General features: G+C 36.1%; 2 protein-coding genes across 3 annotated transcripts in view; one reads left to right on the forward strand and one right to left on the reverse strand.

Moving 5' to 3' along the window:
• LOC100263482 (uncharacterized) overlaps positions 1-16,070 on the forward strand; it is a 33,734-nt gene extending 17,664 nt beyond the window's left edge. For both annotated transcript variants that reach the window (XM_002264372.5, XM_019221043.2), the window contains 7 exons: positions 2,439-2,503; positions 2,994-3,166; positions 12,646-12,776; positions 12,881-12,962; positions 14,338-14,551; positions 14,690-14,796; positions 15,043-16,070. In XM_002264372.5, coding sequence (XP_002264408.2) covers positions 2,439-2,503; positions 2,994-3,166; positions 12,646-12,776; positions 12,881-12,962; positions 14,338-14,551; positions 14,690-14,796; positions 15,043-15,555 — 1,285 coding nt within the window. In that variant the 3' untranslated portion in view covers positions 15,556-16,070. The remainder of the gene's footprint in view (positions 1-2,438; positions 2,504-2,993; positions 3,167-12,645; positions 12,777-12,880; positions 12,963-14,337; positions 14,552-14,689; positions 14,797-15,042) is intronic.
• A 309-nt stretch (positions 16,071-16,379) lies between these two features.
• LOC104878641 (uncharacterized) lies at positions 16,380-17,060 on the reverse strand. Its single transcript, XM_010649238.3, has one exon. It carries the CDS (start codon positions 16,986-16,988, stop codon positions 16,536-16,538), a length of 453 nt encoding a protein of 150 aa, XP_010647540.1. The 5' UTR covers positions 16,989-17,060; the 3' UTR covers positions 16,380-16,535.
• Between the last annotated feature and the right edge of the window lie 235 nt (positions 17,061-17,295).

The raw sequence follows: 17,295 nt of genomic DNA on the forward strand, positions 1-17,295 counted from the left end.
ATCATATAAATTGGAATTTTCTGTTGCTAGTGATGCAAAAAGTGGGTTTTGAGGAGAAATGGGTTGGCTGCATTAGTTGGTGTATATCCACTGCAACGTATTTTGTTTTGATTAATGGCTTGCCAACGTGTTTTTTTCACAGCACTAGGGGGCTGAGGCAAGGGGACCTTCTATCTCTTTACTTATTTGTGATCGGGATGGAGGTCTTAAGCTGTCTCATAAATAGAGCACCAAGGGGGATTCTTAACAGGCTGTAGGATAAGGGGAAGGGGTGGTGACAAGGTTCAAATTATCCATCTGCTGTTCGCTGATGATACACTAGTTTTCTGTGATGCTTCCCAGGAGCAGATGACATTTTTAAGTTGGTTGTTAATGTGGTTTGAAGCCATTTCAGGGCTGAGAATCAATTTGGATAAGAGTGAAATTTTGCCGGTGGAAAGAGTAGAGAATGTAGAGTTGTTGGGCCTAGAACTCGGTTGCAAAGTGGGAGCTCTTCCTTCCACTTACTTGGGGCTCCCCTTGTGTGTTCCGCACAAATCAATGGAGGTTTGGGATGGTGTGGAGGAGAGGATTCGGAAAAGACTAGCCTTGTGGAAGAGACAATTCATTTCTAAAGGAGGAAAAATTACTCTCATTCGGAGCACTTTGGTTAACATGTCAATTTATATCATGTCTTTGATGCATATGTCCAGAGTTATTAAATTTAGACTAGAGCAAATCTAAAGGGACTTTCTTTGGGGTGGGGGAGCTTTGGAGAAGAAGCCCCATCTTGTAAAGTGGGCAATTGTTTGTTCAGATGAGAATAGGGTGGTGTGAAAAGAGACAATGAATGAGAATTTTTCTGTTAAATCCCTTTATAGTACTCTTGAGCCTAGATGTGCAATCCCGTTTTCGTGGAACATCATTTGTAGCCCTTGTGTTCCTACTAAGGTGGGTTTCTTTGCTTGGGAAGCTTCGTGGGGGAAGTCCTAACCCTAGATCAACTCAAAAGGAGGGGGTGGAACATAGCTAATAGATGTTTCTTTTGTTGTGATGAAGAGGAGACGATTAATCACATTCTTATCCATTGGTCCAAGGTGAGGGTTTTGTGGGAGCTTGATTTTGCACTGTTTGGTGTGATGTGGGTCCTTCCACTTTCGGATAGAGATACTTTTCTAGGTTGGCATGGCTCTTTTGTGGGCAAGAAACATAGAAAGGCTTGGATGAAAACTCCTCTTTGTTTATTTTGGTTGGTTTGGAAGGAAAGAAACAATATAGCTTTTGATTACGAGGATATTTCGATTCAAAGGATGAAATATTCATTTGTTTGTAATCTTTTGTCTTGGTCTAAGTCTTGTTTAGATGTAGGACCTTTACGTTTAATCAACCTTTTTGATTGGTTGAGTTCTAGATGAGGGCTGGTGGGTTTTTGCTTCTTTTTGTTCTTACCTTTTGGCGCCTCTTGTATACTTCCTGTATGCTTTGGGTTGCCTTTTAGGCGCCTTTGTTTCTTAATATTTTTTTTTTTGAGTATTTATCTATAAAAAAAAAAAAATTGTGTCTAGGCCAATTAATTTGGACATAGAACATGTATATTAAAATTAAAATACAATAGAGGGTTGCTTTCTGGAACGATGTCTCAGGGTTCATTATGAACAAGTTTAGGATGGTTTTGATTTAACCACTTTAGTATTTCAATTTTTCTCCATATTTCTAATTTTCCATTACTAGATTGTTGGTGTTGTTTCATATCTAGTATTTGTTTGCTTTTTCTGAAAAATTGGAATGAAATTTTAAAATTTAGTGTTTATCTTGATATACTTATTGCTTTCTATTCTTAAAATCAGAAAACGGTAGTAACTTTTATATGAAATACGATAACTCTTAGAGGTTTACATTGAACAAGCAATGGTTTTAAAAACTGTTTAAAAAAATTATGGTAATTAAAAAAAATCTTTACTCCCTCAAATTTTAAAATTTCAGAAAGTGATTTTTAAAGATATAAGATAAAATCTATACTTTTTGTACAAGATGTGCTACTTTTATACGGTAATTTCTAAACAGAAAATAGGTAGTGTATCTAAATTGACAATAATTCATTTTAAAAAAAATTATTTTGGAAAGATTTTCTGGGTGGATGTTACCCATTTTCCCAAGAATGAATGGAATGACAATACTATTCTTTATTTTATTTTTTGGAATTGCAACAATATGTAGCATACTATTGGAAGAATGAAGCCTCTCTGTTTTGTGTCCATCTCTTCCTATACAATCCTGGTTTGACACTACAAATGATTTTATTTAAATTAAAAGCTCTGAACAAATAATCTGCAATATTGCAAAGCATATGCATCACTATTGGTCCCAAATTATTTGTGTGATTACTTTCTATTTTAAGAAGTGGTATTTGTTTCAGGTTGTTTTGTTTGACCATGAACATTCATATACTTTTGTTGCAGGAAATATGTTTCAACCCTCAGACCTTCTCGTACTGGCCGATTAGGGTCCTTCTTTGATACAATGGGTAATTATCATATTCATTGAAACCTCTGTTTTAATTTTTGGTTTGCAAAGAGAATGAGAAATTAATCTTTTTAGTGTTATTGTTGCTTAAAATTTTATGGGTTCTAGCAATGTTCAATTCAGGCTTTTGGCCACTTCCTTCAATTTTGGCTTACTTTTTTATAAAAGAAAAAGATCAATGCATAAATTATGTCTCGTGATATTTTTTAGTTGGCTGGTTCTGGAATAAACACTATGTAAATACCATCATATTGCTCTCACCTTATATTTATATGTGCATCTATCAAATTTGTCTTCCTCTCCCCGCCCTCTATTTTGTTATGCTTATATGTTAGGGGTTATCAGATTTGTTTTGTTTATTCATTCATTTGTTATCTGTGGTTTATTCCAACCTGTTGGGTTCATATCATGAATCCTGTTTGTTTTTCATTATATTAAAATAGATATTGTAGGCTTTACAACTTCCTAAAATAAATGCTGGTTCCTTGCAGAATTAATCTGGCTGTGCATAGTGAGGAAGCAGCTTGAGAAACTCTTGGCTATTATACTTGGTTGCATGTCAGCTGCCATTCTTTTAGCAGAGGCAACCCTACTGCCAAGTGTTCATCTGTCACTTTTTTCAATTGTCATAAACTCTGTGGGGCAGCAAGAGGTTCTTGTGCAGGTAGACTTTGAAATTTTAAATGGATATAAACCTACCAAAAAATAAGAAAGAATTTTTTGCATAGATACACGTTTTGAATGACATGGACATCTCACCTTGCATGGAGAAATATTTTTCATATCTTTAGAAGCAAACATCTCACTTGATTCTACATATTTGGATCCTAGAGCAGAATTCCTTCCAAAAAATTAAAAAGAAAAAAAGCACTTGAATCACTATGTATGTACCATATGTGTATATGTGACCATATTTACATAGACAGTTTCACATGCATATGTATTTGTGAATTGTATCTGATTATGTGTGTGAATATGCCTATCTAAACTGCCCTATTTTATTACTTTATAAATAAGAAAATGGCCTTTTATTTTCATGCCAGGCATTGATCTAGACCTTGATTTATCTATAGTGAACCTAGCTAGTGCTCACACAACTTTGTGAGTGGTTCCCAAACCCTAGGTGGCTACTCACTCATCTAGGCAACCCCTAGGTGGCTATTCACTCATCAAGGCATGCCTTTGGTGCTTGTGTAAAATTGTAGGGTTTGTGGTAATTCTCATCACTTGAGATTCTTGTTATCTTGTTTAAGCATAAATAAACCTAATGGAATATTGAAAATGGTGGATAAGAAATCAATTGAATATGAGAGGTTCTTCAGAATTTGAAGAAATGAATTGGAGATTGTCCTAGATCTTTAAGTTGGAACAATGCTACCAGCTACCTTTAGGCCTTGTTTATTGCTTTTTGGAAGGCAATACCATTTTTGAAGTACAAGGAGAGTTCTTCTGTCTTTGGGTTAGTTTATTCAAATAGCTTTTGGCTTAAAAGAGAACTTAATTGATAGAAGCCCTTCTTTGGCTTGTGTTGAAGACTGTTTCATGTTTAATAGAACTTCCATATTACTAGCATTGCTGCTTTAAAATCATGGTGTTAGCTTCAGATTCTAGCTTTTAGCTAAAGCAAAAAATGAGAAGCAATCTCATACGGGGCTTATGTGTATTTTTTTTATTTGTGCTTTTAGCACTAAAAAGAACTTAATATGGAGGCAAATATATAGTGTTGCTTCTCGAATAAATCTTCTTTTAACTCATGCTTGAAGTTGTTTATCATTTAATCAAACTTTCCATAAATTAGGATTGCTTCTTTGAGATTAGGGCTTTAGCTTCAGCTTTTTCTAAGGCCAAAAGGTAAAAGATTATCCTAAGCAAGTCCTAAATTTGTCAAATGAACAAGAGTTGCTGCCTATCAAAAAAAAAAAAGAATTCGAACTTTTTTTTTCCCCTTCTAGTTCTAATGTGTCTTGTATATCTCCTACCGAACTGATTTTTTTTGGGTATGAGTATGGAATCTCTTCTTTTTCATTGAACTTGCACATTATTTTTAACCTTTTTTCTTAGTCTCTGATCTTTTAACCTGACTTCTCTATGTGCACCTCTCCTGTTTGTGATTATTATTTCTAGCATTAAAGCCTAAGCACATGGTGGTCTTGTATAATTCAAACTTTTTATTGTTATCCTTTTTGTACTGGACTTGTATGATGGGTGCATTAAATTGTTTTCCATCTGCCTTAGGGTTGTTATCCATATGTCCATTTTATTTTGTGTCATGCTTATAGGTATGTGGTACATGGTTCTAGTTGAAACTATGAACTTGCAATTTTAGCGTTTCGAAGGAGGAGAGGTTTAGGTTTTTGTTTTATTTTCTTTTTCTACACCTCTCTACCTATTTATATTATTGAGTTTAAAAAGGAGAAGATTACTATAATATCTCTAATGTACTATAGGCAATGATGAACCCTATTGTTTCAATAATGAACTTTAACACTCCCCCCTGAGCTATGCTTAGCCTGGAACACAAGCACTGAAATGTATTGCGAGGCAATGGTTTCATGAGAATGTCTTCCAACTGGTCGTCTAATCTAATATAAGATGTAACAATTTGCTTGCTCATTAACAAATCTTGAATATAATGATAATCAGCTTCTGTACATTTGGTATGCGCTTGGAAGGCAGAATTATTAGCAAAAACGATAAGTGTGTAATTGTCACAGTGCATCAATATGGGTGTAAGAATATCTAGATCCATTTCTTGAAGGGAGGAATCCATAACTTCTCAAAGGTAGTATGAGCTATACCCTGACACATTATGGGATTGAATAACTTTGATGCCTTTTACCAAATTGAACAAGAATGTCATTGTAAAATTTTGAAGACAATATAAGGTAATTCACATCACTTTTTCATTAAAGACATCCAGGTCATTTGAGAGAAATCATCAACAAATTTAACAAAATAAATAAATTCATACAAACTAAGAGTTTGATATAGACCCAATGTCTATGTGGACTACATCAAAAGGCTCAAACTGATGCCTATGCCTATGCTAACCCCAATGACAAGCTTCAGATTCTAAACTAGACACATGACTCAATATGGGTATAATTAAACACAACTTTGCTAAATATGGATGACCTAAATGAAAATGTCATTGAAGAGGGGAGGAAGATAGCACTCAATATTGAAGAAGTAGGTTCGCTAAGATCTAGATGATACAATCCATCTTTCTCACATCCTAAACCAAGCATCTTTTTTGTTGTTAGGTCTTGAAAAATGCATGAATTAGTATAAAAAATTGCTGTAAAATTTAAGTTTTTAGGAAGTTTATTTACATAAAGTAAATTAAATGGAACATTAGGAACATAAAGACTAGAGGATGACAACAACAACTTGGTAGGGTGTAACACACCTTTCCTAAGAGTAGACTAAGAAGAACCATAAGTAAAAAAATATGAGTTGAACACATTTGAAATAAGAAGAGAACAATGAATGAATAGATATTTGAGAATTAGCCCAAATTGAATGACCCAAGATGAAGTAGATTAAGTGACACATGCAACATTATTTGAATTAGTGGTGCAACTTTGGGCAGGTTGGCTCGACCCAACCCGAGCCTAACCCAACCCAACGTTTGGGCAGGTTTGAGAAATCGTTTTTAATACTCGGATTGGGTCGGGTTAGGTTTTTTCCATTCAAGCTCAATTTGGGTTGGGCTCAGATCAAGATTCGAATAACCCGAGCCTAATCCAAACCTAATTTAATGTTTTTATAATATTTATAATGTATACTATCCTATATAATAATATTTAGTTTCTTTTTAGTTTTTTTTTTAAAATATCAAATTATATTATATCATAAACTTTACTCTTTTTATTTTTTATTTTTAAAGAAAAACATACGTTTATTTTTACTTTTTTGTTGTTTTTATCTTGAAATTTTTTCCTCTTTACTATTTAAATTTTGGTATAAATATATACAAAAAAGTTTTTTAAAGAATATTATGGATGGATTCTAAATCACGCAATCCGATCAACCTGAGCTTAGAAAAAATGAGGTTAGATTGAGCTTGGGTTGAGTATCTTGGGTTAGAGATCGAGTTGGATTGAGTTCAGGTTGATTGTTTTCAAGTTGGTTTTGGGTTAGCTATCAACTTGACCAACCCACCCAAGTTGTAGCCTTTATTTGAATTGACTAAAGTAGTAGTAGGAGATGATGGAATGGTAGTTTTTAATGTTGAAATGAGACCACTAAATTGAGTAGTAAGTGTATCACAAGAGCCAGTATCAGGAACTACCTATCCACATGAAGCTAAAGGTTAGAGTGGTTTTGTAGTACCATGAGTAACTTGATAGTTGATACACAATTCTTCTTGTTATTTTATCCAGCAGTGTTCAATATGATTAATACCACCATAGTAATCGCACTTTTATATCATCATGCCCACCATTATGGCCACCTCCATGGAAACTACCACAAAAAGCTCTTTTACCACAATTATTGCTGGAGTCGCTACAATGTCCACTATTAGAGATTAGGGCAAAAGACTCTAGAGGGGTTAGAATGGAGCCTTGTCCCAAAGAGGACCTTAATAGCTGAGAATAAGCATTAGCAATAGTGCGTAGGGTCTTACTAGCAAGAAGTTGATTTTTTAAAACCATGAAGATCAGAGTCCAAACTGGATAGCAAGGAAGTAATAATGAACTCCTTCCAATGTTGCTTATATTGCTGTAAATGAGGAATAAAAGGCTGATTCTTCAGTAATTAATCCCACAAACTTTTAATAATGCTATAGTAGTTAGACAATGATCTTCTGAACTGCTTAATAGGAAAAATTTTCTTGTACAACTCATAAAGCCAAGAAACATTACTCTATTGTGAAAATGATTCTGCAAGCGAGTCCTAAATCTCCTTAGAAGAGTGACAAAATTCAACGATAATAGCCATGTGAGGTTTCATATACTATGTCAGAACCATCCCATAACTATAGAGCGCTCGCACATTCAATCTTTATATTCTCTAGTGTCACATGCCTATAGTTTCCATCAACCTTTTTTGAAATGTACAGCACTTGACTCCTCTAAGCCAGCTTACTCAAGGTCCTGCTAAGGTTCCACCTGATCACCTACAAGATAAAAAGAGATTGTAAGCCAACACATAAGCCAACGTTTTAAGGGGAAAGCAAAAAAATCCCACACTTATATACTTTTCTCTCAAATGTTACAAGCAACATGGCCTAGACTTGCAGAACAATGCCCCTACACCAAAGCCATCATCGGCCCATGTACTGCCCACTCATGAGCAATTGTGAGCTCAGTGGACTGCCCTCATGATAAGAGAGTAAGCCCCCATTTTCTCCATCCATATCTAAGTACTTATCCTTCACTTGACCTCTGATATTGCTACATGTTCCAACAATTGTCTCCATACCCTCTACTGATGCCATTTGTTAGCCTTTCTCTAATACGTTCCATGGATCATGCCACCTATTGCCTTGTTGCTCTTGCATGCCACCTGTCTCGGCACATTAGAGACTTGCTTGGCTTTGCCACATGTCTAGCAAGCTTCTATCAACAGCCCACTTTATGCCCATGCTTCTCATGCCTGGCCAACTCCCTTAGACCAGGTTCATAGCATGTTCCGCACTAAGCTTCATGACAGGTCAACCAATTTCCCACATTATTAGGCACTTATCCCACAGGTTAGCCCATGTTTTGATCCTCTTGGTGCATGTTTGCAAGCATGTCTTAACAATCCACATCTTGATCTCCTAGCCATGTGTCAATCTAGCCATTGATCTTGTAACCACCTCATATCAACAAGGTGTCAAGCCCCACATGATTCCATCAACCCCCTTGCTTGGTCTTCGACCAATTCTAGGTGTCACATGAACTTTCTTCCATGTGCCATGCAGACATTGTACCAATGACCTATTTCTTAGCCCGTGTCAATGCCCTATGGATGCTAATTCGAGCTTACCTCTTGTTTGTGTGGGCCAAGGCTTGTATGCACCACTTTAGCCTAGCACCATGGCTTGGTTACTCCACTTGATGCTTGACTCATGTGATTGTATTATCCCTTCTGCTACTAGGCATGCCTTAGCCATGCCTCATGCAACCTAAACCACGTTCCGCACCATGACTTGCTCATCCACACTATACTTCTGCACTAGGCATGCCTTAGCAATGCCTCATGTGACCTAAACCATGTTCTGCAAAATGACTTGCTCATCCATACTATAACATTATGCCCATGTCTACTCATGTTGTGGCCCATGACATTGTGCTGATGGTGCCAACTGATGTGTTGGGCTTAGTGTCATGCAATGCCCCACATACTAATATAGCCATGTGTCTTGTGTCCTGACATTGTGCTTTTGGCACACCAATTTATTGCACAAGGCATTGCAGCTTATCCTAGCCTATCTAAACCTTGTAGACGCTTTAGGGGTACCCTTGGGTGTGTTTCATTGTGTATGGATGCGAGCCTAGCCATTTCTCATGATCACCATCCTTTTCAACTATGATGGTCTCAAAGAGCATTTTAAGCCCATTTTCAAATTTTCTTAAAGTATTATAAGTGCTTTAGTAGGAATAATGATTTTTCAAAAATCAGAAGTAATTCTTGAAAAATCATTTCCATTTGCCACGACTTGGAGAATTCCTCTTAGAGCCTCCTCTTTGAAGGAAATTCCCAAATTAGTGAAATTGAAAATTCATTTTTTGACCAAGCCAAGCCACCCATGCAAGGCTTGCATGTCATGTGGTGTTTTGTATTGTTGTGCTAGGCGGCCAGGCCTTGGTTATGTGTTGCAGCAGGTACTAGAGTGAAGTTTTGGAAGGACTTGTGGTGTGGAAATCAATCTCTGAAGGAAGCTTCCCCCATCTTGTTTAATCTCTCCGTCAACAAAGAAGGCTGGGTTGCTGAGGCTTGGGAGGAAGATGAAGTTGGGGGTAGCTGGGGGCTTCGTTTTAATAGACACCTTAATGATTGGGAGGTGGGAGAAGTAGAAAGCTTATTAAGCAAGCTTCATCCTTTGACCATTAGAAGAGGTGTGGATGACTTGCTCCGGTGGAAAGAGAACAAGAATGGGACCTTTTCTGTTAAGTCTTTTTATAGCTTACTCTCAAGGGGCACAAAGCCCTCCTTCCCGGCTAGAACTATTTGGACGCCTTGGGTTCCAATTAGGGCTAGCTTCTTTGGATGGGAGGCGCCTTAGAGCTGGCTGCTCACCACTGATCGCCTGAAGAGATTTGGTTGGAGCATTCCCAATAGGTGTTTTTTGTGTAAATATGAGGAGGAAACCACAGATCACCTTCTTCTGTTTTGCGAGAAAGCCAGAATGTTATGGCTTCTGATCTTCTCCCTTTTTGGGGTGCAATGGGTGATGCACTCCTCTGTGAAAAGAAACCTCCTGGGTTGGTATGGATCTTTTGTGGGCAAGAAAAGGGAGAAAGCTTGGAGAGCTACCCCCCTCTGCCTGATGTGGACCATCTGGAAAGAAAGGAATAGGAGGGCCTTCGATGATATTGAGAGGAACGATCAAGATATTAAATCCATTTTTTTGTACACTTTCGTGAATTGGGATAGGGTGTATATAGAGGAACACACTTTGTCTTTGATAGATTTCGTAGACTGGCTAGCCACCAAGTAAGGGTCAAGCTTGTTTGTCCCTTTGCTTTTTGCTTCTTTGTATTTGGTATACTCCGTGTATACCCTTTCTCTAGCCTATTGGCTCTTAATGAATTTACTTTACCTATAAAAAAAAAAATGTGTTGCAACACATCCCATGCATCTAAGCCAACTTATGTGTCAATGCTCTTTCATTTACCTCTTATTCCAAGTCAAGGCATGCTTCTCATCATGCCTTAGGTCACACGGGTTTAAGGTGCAACTACATGTGCCTTTGCTTAGCATGCTAGTAGTGAAGATACTAACACCTATCCTTTATATCTGAAGGGGGATTATTTGTCAAGTATTTGAATTTCTTCTATCCTAGTAGAAAAATCTAAAAAGCATAGGCCTAAGTAAGGTAATTAACACCATTTGATTTTTTCAATGTAACTAAATTTAATATTTCATCATCCTTGAGGAGATGCAATTTCTTTTTAGTCATGAAAAATTTCCAAGCTTTAGCATAACAAATAACATTTGTGATGTGTCTGGACATATTAATTTCAACTAAAATACTTGTGTCAACGTTGGTGTGAGTGTGAGATCTATGTTAGATACGATTATATTGCATCAGTTACGACTATTTAGTTTGTGACTACTTTATTGCTTTTTTTCTTCATTTTTTTTTAATTATGCTTATATTGCATCATTTATAACTATTTTGCTCTTTATCTCTTTCTTAATTTTTTAAAAATTATAATAGATAAAATTTAAAGATAAATATAATAATTAATAGCATAAAAAATCTAAGGCTAAATATCAAAATTAATATCTTAAAAAATATAGAGTCAAATTATAATAATTAATATAAAAAATTCAAAAATATTTGCATGATAAGAAATTCAATATTAATTGCATTTTAGCAGCATCTAGTGTATTGGAAAATATTTATTACAAAATTATATAAATTTTTATAGTTTTAAACCAATCAAAGTATACTAATTATGCAACATAAACTTTCTTAAAGATTTTTCTTAGCATCCTATTGAAATAAAAGACTTCTAATAAATAGGTTTTTCATGTACAAATCAAAGTGAAATTACGCTTAGTATCTTGTTAAAATGAAAAAGATATAATAAATATATTTTCTACTTACCATATATTATTATTGATAACTTATTTTATTTCTATGCTTATGTTTAGTGTTAATTTAGTTTTCATTAATGTCATATCCAAGTACTTGCACCCATAGTTGAGATCCTTTTCAGCCGAACTCCCATTGTTTAAGTTTTAGGGGTGCAAAGGATCTGACACCTAGACATGTACCAACACCCATACCCTGAACCCATGTAACATGGAACAACATCCAACAACTTGGAGAGAACTTGTGAACCATAGGAACCAACAATAAAGACTCTCAAATGGAATAAAACTAATAGCTCAATGTTATAAAAAGGAAGATTAGCACCGGTACTAGAGAACCTTCAGCAATCCCAAAACAGTATGTACACATCCTAGATCATGAAAGAACACCCCAAATGCAAGAAACCGGCAAACAACTGTAATTTAATTATCCTCAAGCATATCATGTGGGACTGACTTAAATTAAAAGATCCACCAAAATAGCCTCAAATTTCAAAACCAAAAAGTGAGGGCTAAAATTCTGAGAATCATAGAAAAAAAAAAAGTACAGTCAAACAACTTCAAACAGCTTCAAAAACTTACCATATCAGAAGAATTAGTAGATCCTAACCTGCAAATTTTGGCTTAAGATGCTGACATCAGCAAGATATAATCATGGTCTCAGCGTGACGTCTACATGTCATTATATCATATATGCATATGTACATACATGCATACATATATATAGTGTTTTGATACCAAGTTGAAACTATAAACTTGTGATTCTAGAGTTGAAGGAGGAGGCAAAAAAGAGGAATAAAAGATGGGCAAGGTTTAGGTTCTGTTTGGGAATTCTAGAAAACAGTTTTACAAAGCAATTTTTGAGAATAGTTTTTGAAGACTGCTCTCCGATGTTTTGTAGAAAACGTCTGTTTGGGAACCTGAAATGTTTTTAACTTGTTTTCTATGTTTTTAAAAATAACTTTTATATACAATATTTTGTTAATCATTGTTTATATTTGTATAATTATTTTTTAAAACAGTCTTCAGAAAACAATTGAAAATAACTGAAAACAATTAAAAAATGTTATGTTTTTAAGAATTAAAAACTATTTTTTATTTTTTGTTTGTCAAACAAGTTTTCTTATTTGTTTATTATGGAGAACAAAAAATGGTTTTTGAAAACAGTTACTAAACAGAACCTTAGGTTTTTGTCTTATTGACTTTTACTATATCTTTCCTCCTATTTTTATTATTGAGCCTAATAAAGAGAATATAATAATACCCCTAACATAATATAACAAATAATACACTTAAGCATAGCAACAATAAGCTCTAATAGTTCTTACCTGCCTATTTTCTCCACAACTTTTCTGCTTTCCGTAAATTGATTGGTGATATTTCCCCTAGGTCTTTGCTTTTATTCCTCTGATGTATATGTGCATCTGCACATATTATTCCTTGTTCAAAGTTGGAATGCTGATGTTTTACTCATTAACACCAAGACAAACAAGCTCAGTCAACCTGCTTATGATATGCTCGTAAGTTTTTCTTCATAGTTCTATTGCCTTAAATTTGAACTTTGTCTTAATGATATTTTTTACACTGAAGCTTATGCTCGATTGCATTACAACATATCTTTCAGGATGGTTGCTCGGTATGCACCTCCAATTTCATACAACTTTCTCAATTGCATTCGCCTTCAAAAGGAAACTATCTTTGAAAAGGTAAGCCTTCTGTGATGTCTTTATTTGTTGTTCTCCTCAATGACACTTATATCTGGTTCAAGCAGAAACTCAAAATTTAGTAAATAAGTGGTGTGTCTCATTTAATATAAGCACCTGCATTCTGAGTGTTGTATACAAAATACTTGGGATGTACTTTTTTTGGTGCATACCTATTTTCTCTTTTTGGCCTTCTGATTTGGACTGAGTTGAGGTGTTCTGTGAGAAAATTTTAGGTGATTTAACCATCTTTTTCTTTCTGCATGAGCTGTATCATTTTGCTGTTCTAAGTGTGTATGGAGCTCCCAGCTTGCAATTGCAATGGAAGCATTGTCATTGTACATATTTAAGAAAGAAATGGCGAACTCCCTCCATCCTTCTACCATAGATTCCAGGCTTTGTTTTTTTACATATTTGGGAAAATGGATAGCCTCCAGCCTCCTAGGTAACTGTAACATATTGTCTCTGTACATATTTGAGAGACAAGTGGCAAACTCCCTCTGTTGAATCCTAGATATTTAAAATTGGGTGTTGGTTTGGTTTCCATCACTATGGTTACCACCAAAACATCATCTTTCTACTTTTCTTGTTTGTAGTTACTGGAAAAATTATTCTAGGAGGGGACCCCATTCTGAGAGCCTAGGAAACTAGACTAATAGCTGTTGGAAAATATGACAAAATTCATGGAAGTGGGGAATTTTTGTCATGTTTGGAAAAGCTGGGGAAGGGAATCCTCTCTCGTGAAAGCAACTCTTTAGGCTCTGTTTGAAAGGAAAAACAGTGGAAAGGAATTTCAAAATTCTCTTGTTCAGTTTACAGTGGAAAATAGAAAGGAAAATTAAATAGCGGAAATTATTTGCATAATTATACATTTTCTAATTATTCATTCTTTATATGAAAGGTGAAAGAAAATGAGAAGAAGTTGTGAGAAAAAAATTATTAATTTTGAACCTATTTCTTATTTGTTTATTTTTTCTTTCCTTTTATTTGCTTATACTTCTCCTCAAGCTGGTCCATTAAGTCTTAACATTTAAGAAATTCCTTCCCATGTCATCTTAAAATTAAGGTTGACTCTGTTCTGATGTCCTGTATGTTTTCCGAACAATTCCTATTCAACAAGTTCCCTCGTTCAAATTTAGAGCCATTTTCCTGTGTCAGGCCTCTCTTGCCTGTTTTTATCCTGTTTCTGGTTTTCACTCTCCATTTCACCTCCTGTTTTCCAAATTCTGTTTTTATGCATGTAAACTTTTAACTTTGAATTAAACAAAGGTTGTCGACTGATATACTACTATAATAATCAGAGGTTCTCTGATGTGATTACTTTTGTTCCTCTCTAGAGATTTAACCATTTCACCTTGTGATAATGATGTTATTGCAGCGAATGGGGCGCATTGATGCTGCTGTCCCATTCTTTGGTACTGGCTTTAACAAAATCTATCCGCTTATTATGGTTGTATACACCCTGTTGGTTGCAAGCAATTTCTTTGACCGGCTAATTGCTTTTTTTGGAAACTGGAAGAGATTCAGACTCCAAACTGAGGCAGATGATATGGATGGCTTCGATCCATCAGGATTAATTATCTTACAGAAGGGTGAGCTTTTTCCAGCTAATCAACTTGTATTTGTGCATAATAGTTTGTGGCCTGCTTGATAACTAACAAAGCCTTTATCTCAACTAGTAAAAAATTATTAATGGTGAGGTGTTTTATATTCTGTCCTTATTTCCTCAGAGCGATCTTGGCTTGAAGAAGGGCGCAAAGTTGGTGAGCATGTTATCCCATTGGCAAGGAATTTCAATAATACAAGTATGGATGTGGAGTCCAGCAGCAATATCACGGTATGTGAACATTGATTAAGATGGAACCATGATCTTTCTTTGCTTTATTATTGTTGTTGCTGTCGTTGTATGACATTTGGGAAATATTTGGATCAATATAAAATTCTACATTCAATCCTGTGACAATGATTTAAGAACTAAAAGTACTAGTATTTAGTTTTACTCAAATCTTTGATATCTCCCCTTCTCCTTTTGGTCTGCCTGCTAACTTGATTAAAGTTCTAAACTTGAAATGAAAATGTTCAGGATAGTACTGTTGTTGAGATGAAGGCGCCTACCAATTTAACCAAGGATGGTATGACTGGAGGCCCATCAAAACCTTTGAAAGATGATGTTCGTAAATATGGTGCGAACAAAGAAGCCATCAGTAACAAATATGCTGCTGTGCGAGAACAAAGCAGACTAGCATCCAATAAGAAGCCAGTGGAGAAGAACATAACCTCTGCTAAGGTCTCCCTGCTTGGTGCAGGCAACACTGCGTCTGAAAACAGTAATGCAACGGGAGGGCCATCTTCTGGTTTAGCTGCAACCTGGCAATCAATGAAGACAGGTTTTCAAAGTTTCAGGGCAAATATAGAGGCCAAGAAATTCATGCCTTTACGGAACGTTCAGGAAAATAAACTTGTCTCTCGTATTTCTTCATCTGAGTCCCTTGATGAAATATTTCAAAGATTGAAAAGGCCGACTTTAGACCAAGGGAGCTATAGTGGTGAAGATGGAGACGAGATGGAAATCAGAAGTTCTGCCCCCATGAGATGATATCCATGATAGGTATTTGAAAAAGAAATTACTCGTCACTGTTGTAGAAATTGGGAAAACGGGGCCACATCATGTACAGGATTTGGAGAAAGGTAGATAGCCGATTCTTACCAAATTATCCGCAGTTGGATTCCCATGCTAATTGAAGCTCGGGAGGGTGTCCTGCTTTACGGAAACTACATACAATTATCAGCAACTGAAAAAAACACTGGAAAAAGAAATATGTTAAACCAAGTGGGGAGAAATGACAAAATGAAGAGGAGTTTTGTAACTTTCAAATGTATTAGTACAATGACATTCTGATATTTGCTTCCCTTGTTGGTTTGTAACATGGGTGCTATTTGAACATGAGGTTTTCTCTAGACTAAAAAGAAAAGTTCTACAGGATGACTTCATATTTTATGTTTTGTTTCTTTAGAGAACACAAGGTGATTCCTTGGGATACATATGGAACATTGGTAATTTCTACGGACAGAATGTGCCTGTCAATGGCCTCTATTTTTGCTTTTTCTCAATCTTAACTTCTTTTCGTACATTCAAATTTCATTGTCAATGCTAGATACTGGAGTGTTCTCAATTAATGTATGAATTCGGTAGTTTCCGTAGGGCCCTTTCAGTTGATAAAAGTAGCGTGTGCAACTTCAAATTGTAGTGAATGGTGGCCAGAATTATGATTTTGTTTTTTTTTTGGTGGCATCACTGAAATACTGGAGCAAATTTCCGATTGAACTTACATGCTGCGGGGTAACTTGATATATATATATATATATATACACACTTGTTAGCTTAATTTCTGGGAGAGGAGGTTGAAGAAAGAAGAGCAATTGAAGATATTAAATCTCCTACTGAACAGTGGTCTTCCATATATTCATCATCATATTACACAAAACTTTACACCAAAAAAGGGAAGCTTAATCCTATTGTTTTGATTTTTATTCATACCCCCAAAACGACGATAAACCCAAAAAGTGCCGTACGCACTAGTCCAATCTCCATTTGGAATGCATGAAATCTCTCTTGCTCCTGTCTCCCCTGGAGCGAAGCAGCTTCGACCAAAACCCTCCTTTCTTAGTCTTCCCATCTCCGCCTCGGCCGCTCGGAACGACGGCTACTGATCTGCTCTTTTTCAGCCCACCACCATGGCCACCACCTATTACCATGGCGATTTTTGCCGTTACTTCCGAAGCCCGCCGATAATGATTACTACGATTGGGAGAGACAAGAGTAGAAGAGGAAGCTGAAGAATAAGGAGGAGAAGAAGATAGAGAGGAGCAAGAAGAAACACCCATCATATTCACAGCTTTGTTTTGTGATTTACAACCATACAGCTGAGACAGCCTCTCTCTCAGACAAGCGGAACAAACCCCTGGTAGCTGTTCTTGTTCCGGGTGTTTCTTGCATTTTCCTCCTGCTTCAGACGCCACCATTGTCATCTTCTCCTGGTCTTCCCTGCCGATGCAAATCCAATGTCTCTATCTCATCCGTGCATTCATTTTTCTATCGTATATTCATATTTATATAGAATGTGGATAGACATCGCGCGTGTTACCATTGTGGTCCCTCGTGTGTAAAGGTCATGGTTAGTTGTGACCAGATCATGGCCGTGCGATTCACAATCCGAAGGCCCAGTTTTGACGTGGAAAATGGGGGAACGCCACGCATGGTCAAATCTTATAATGTTTTCTTCCCCTGCGTATGGCGTGGGTAGTTGAAAAGTCAGCGAAATGGAGGGGCTGGATG

Source organism: Vitis vinifera, chromosome 7 (genome assembly GCF_030704535.1).
Source record: "Vitis vinifera cultivar Pinot Noir 40024 chromosome 7, ASM3070453v1".
In the NCBI taxonomy this organism is placed as follows: domain Eukaryota; kingdom Viridiplantae; phylum Streptophyta; class Magnoliopsida; order Vitales; family Vitaceae; genus Vitis; species Vitis vinifera.

Coding starts and splice junctions, on each gene's coding strand:
- LOC104878641 (XM_010649238.3), bottom strand. CDS start 16,988: ATGACAATGGTGGCGTCTGAAGCAGGAGGAAAATGCAAGAAACACCCG.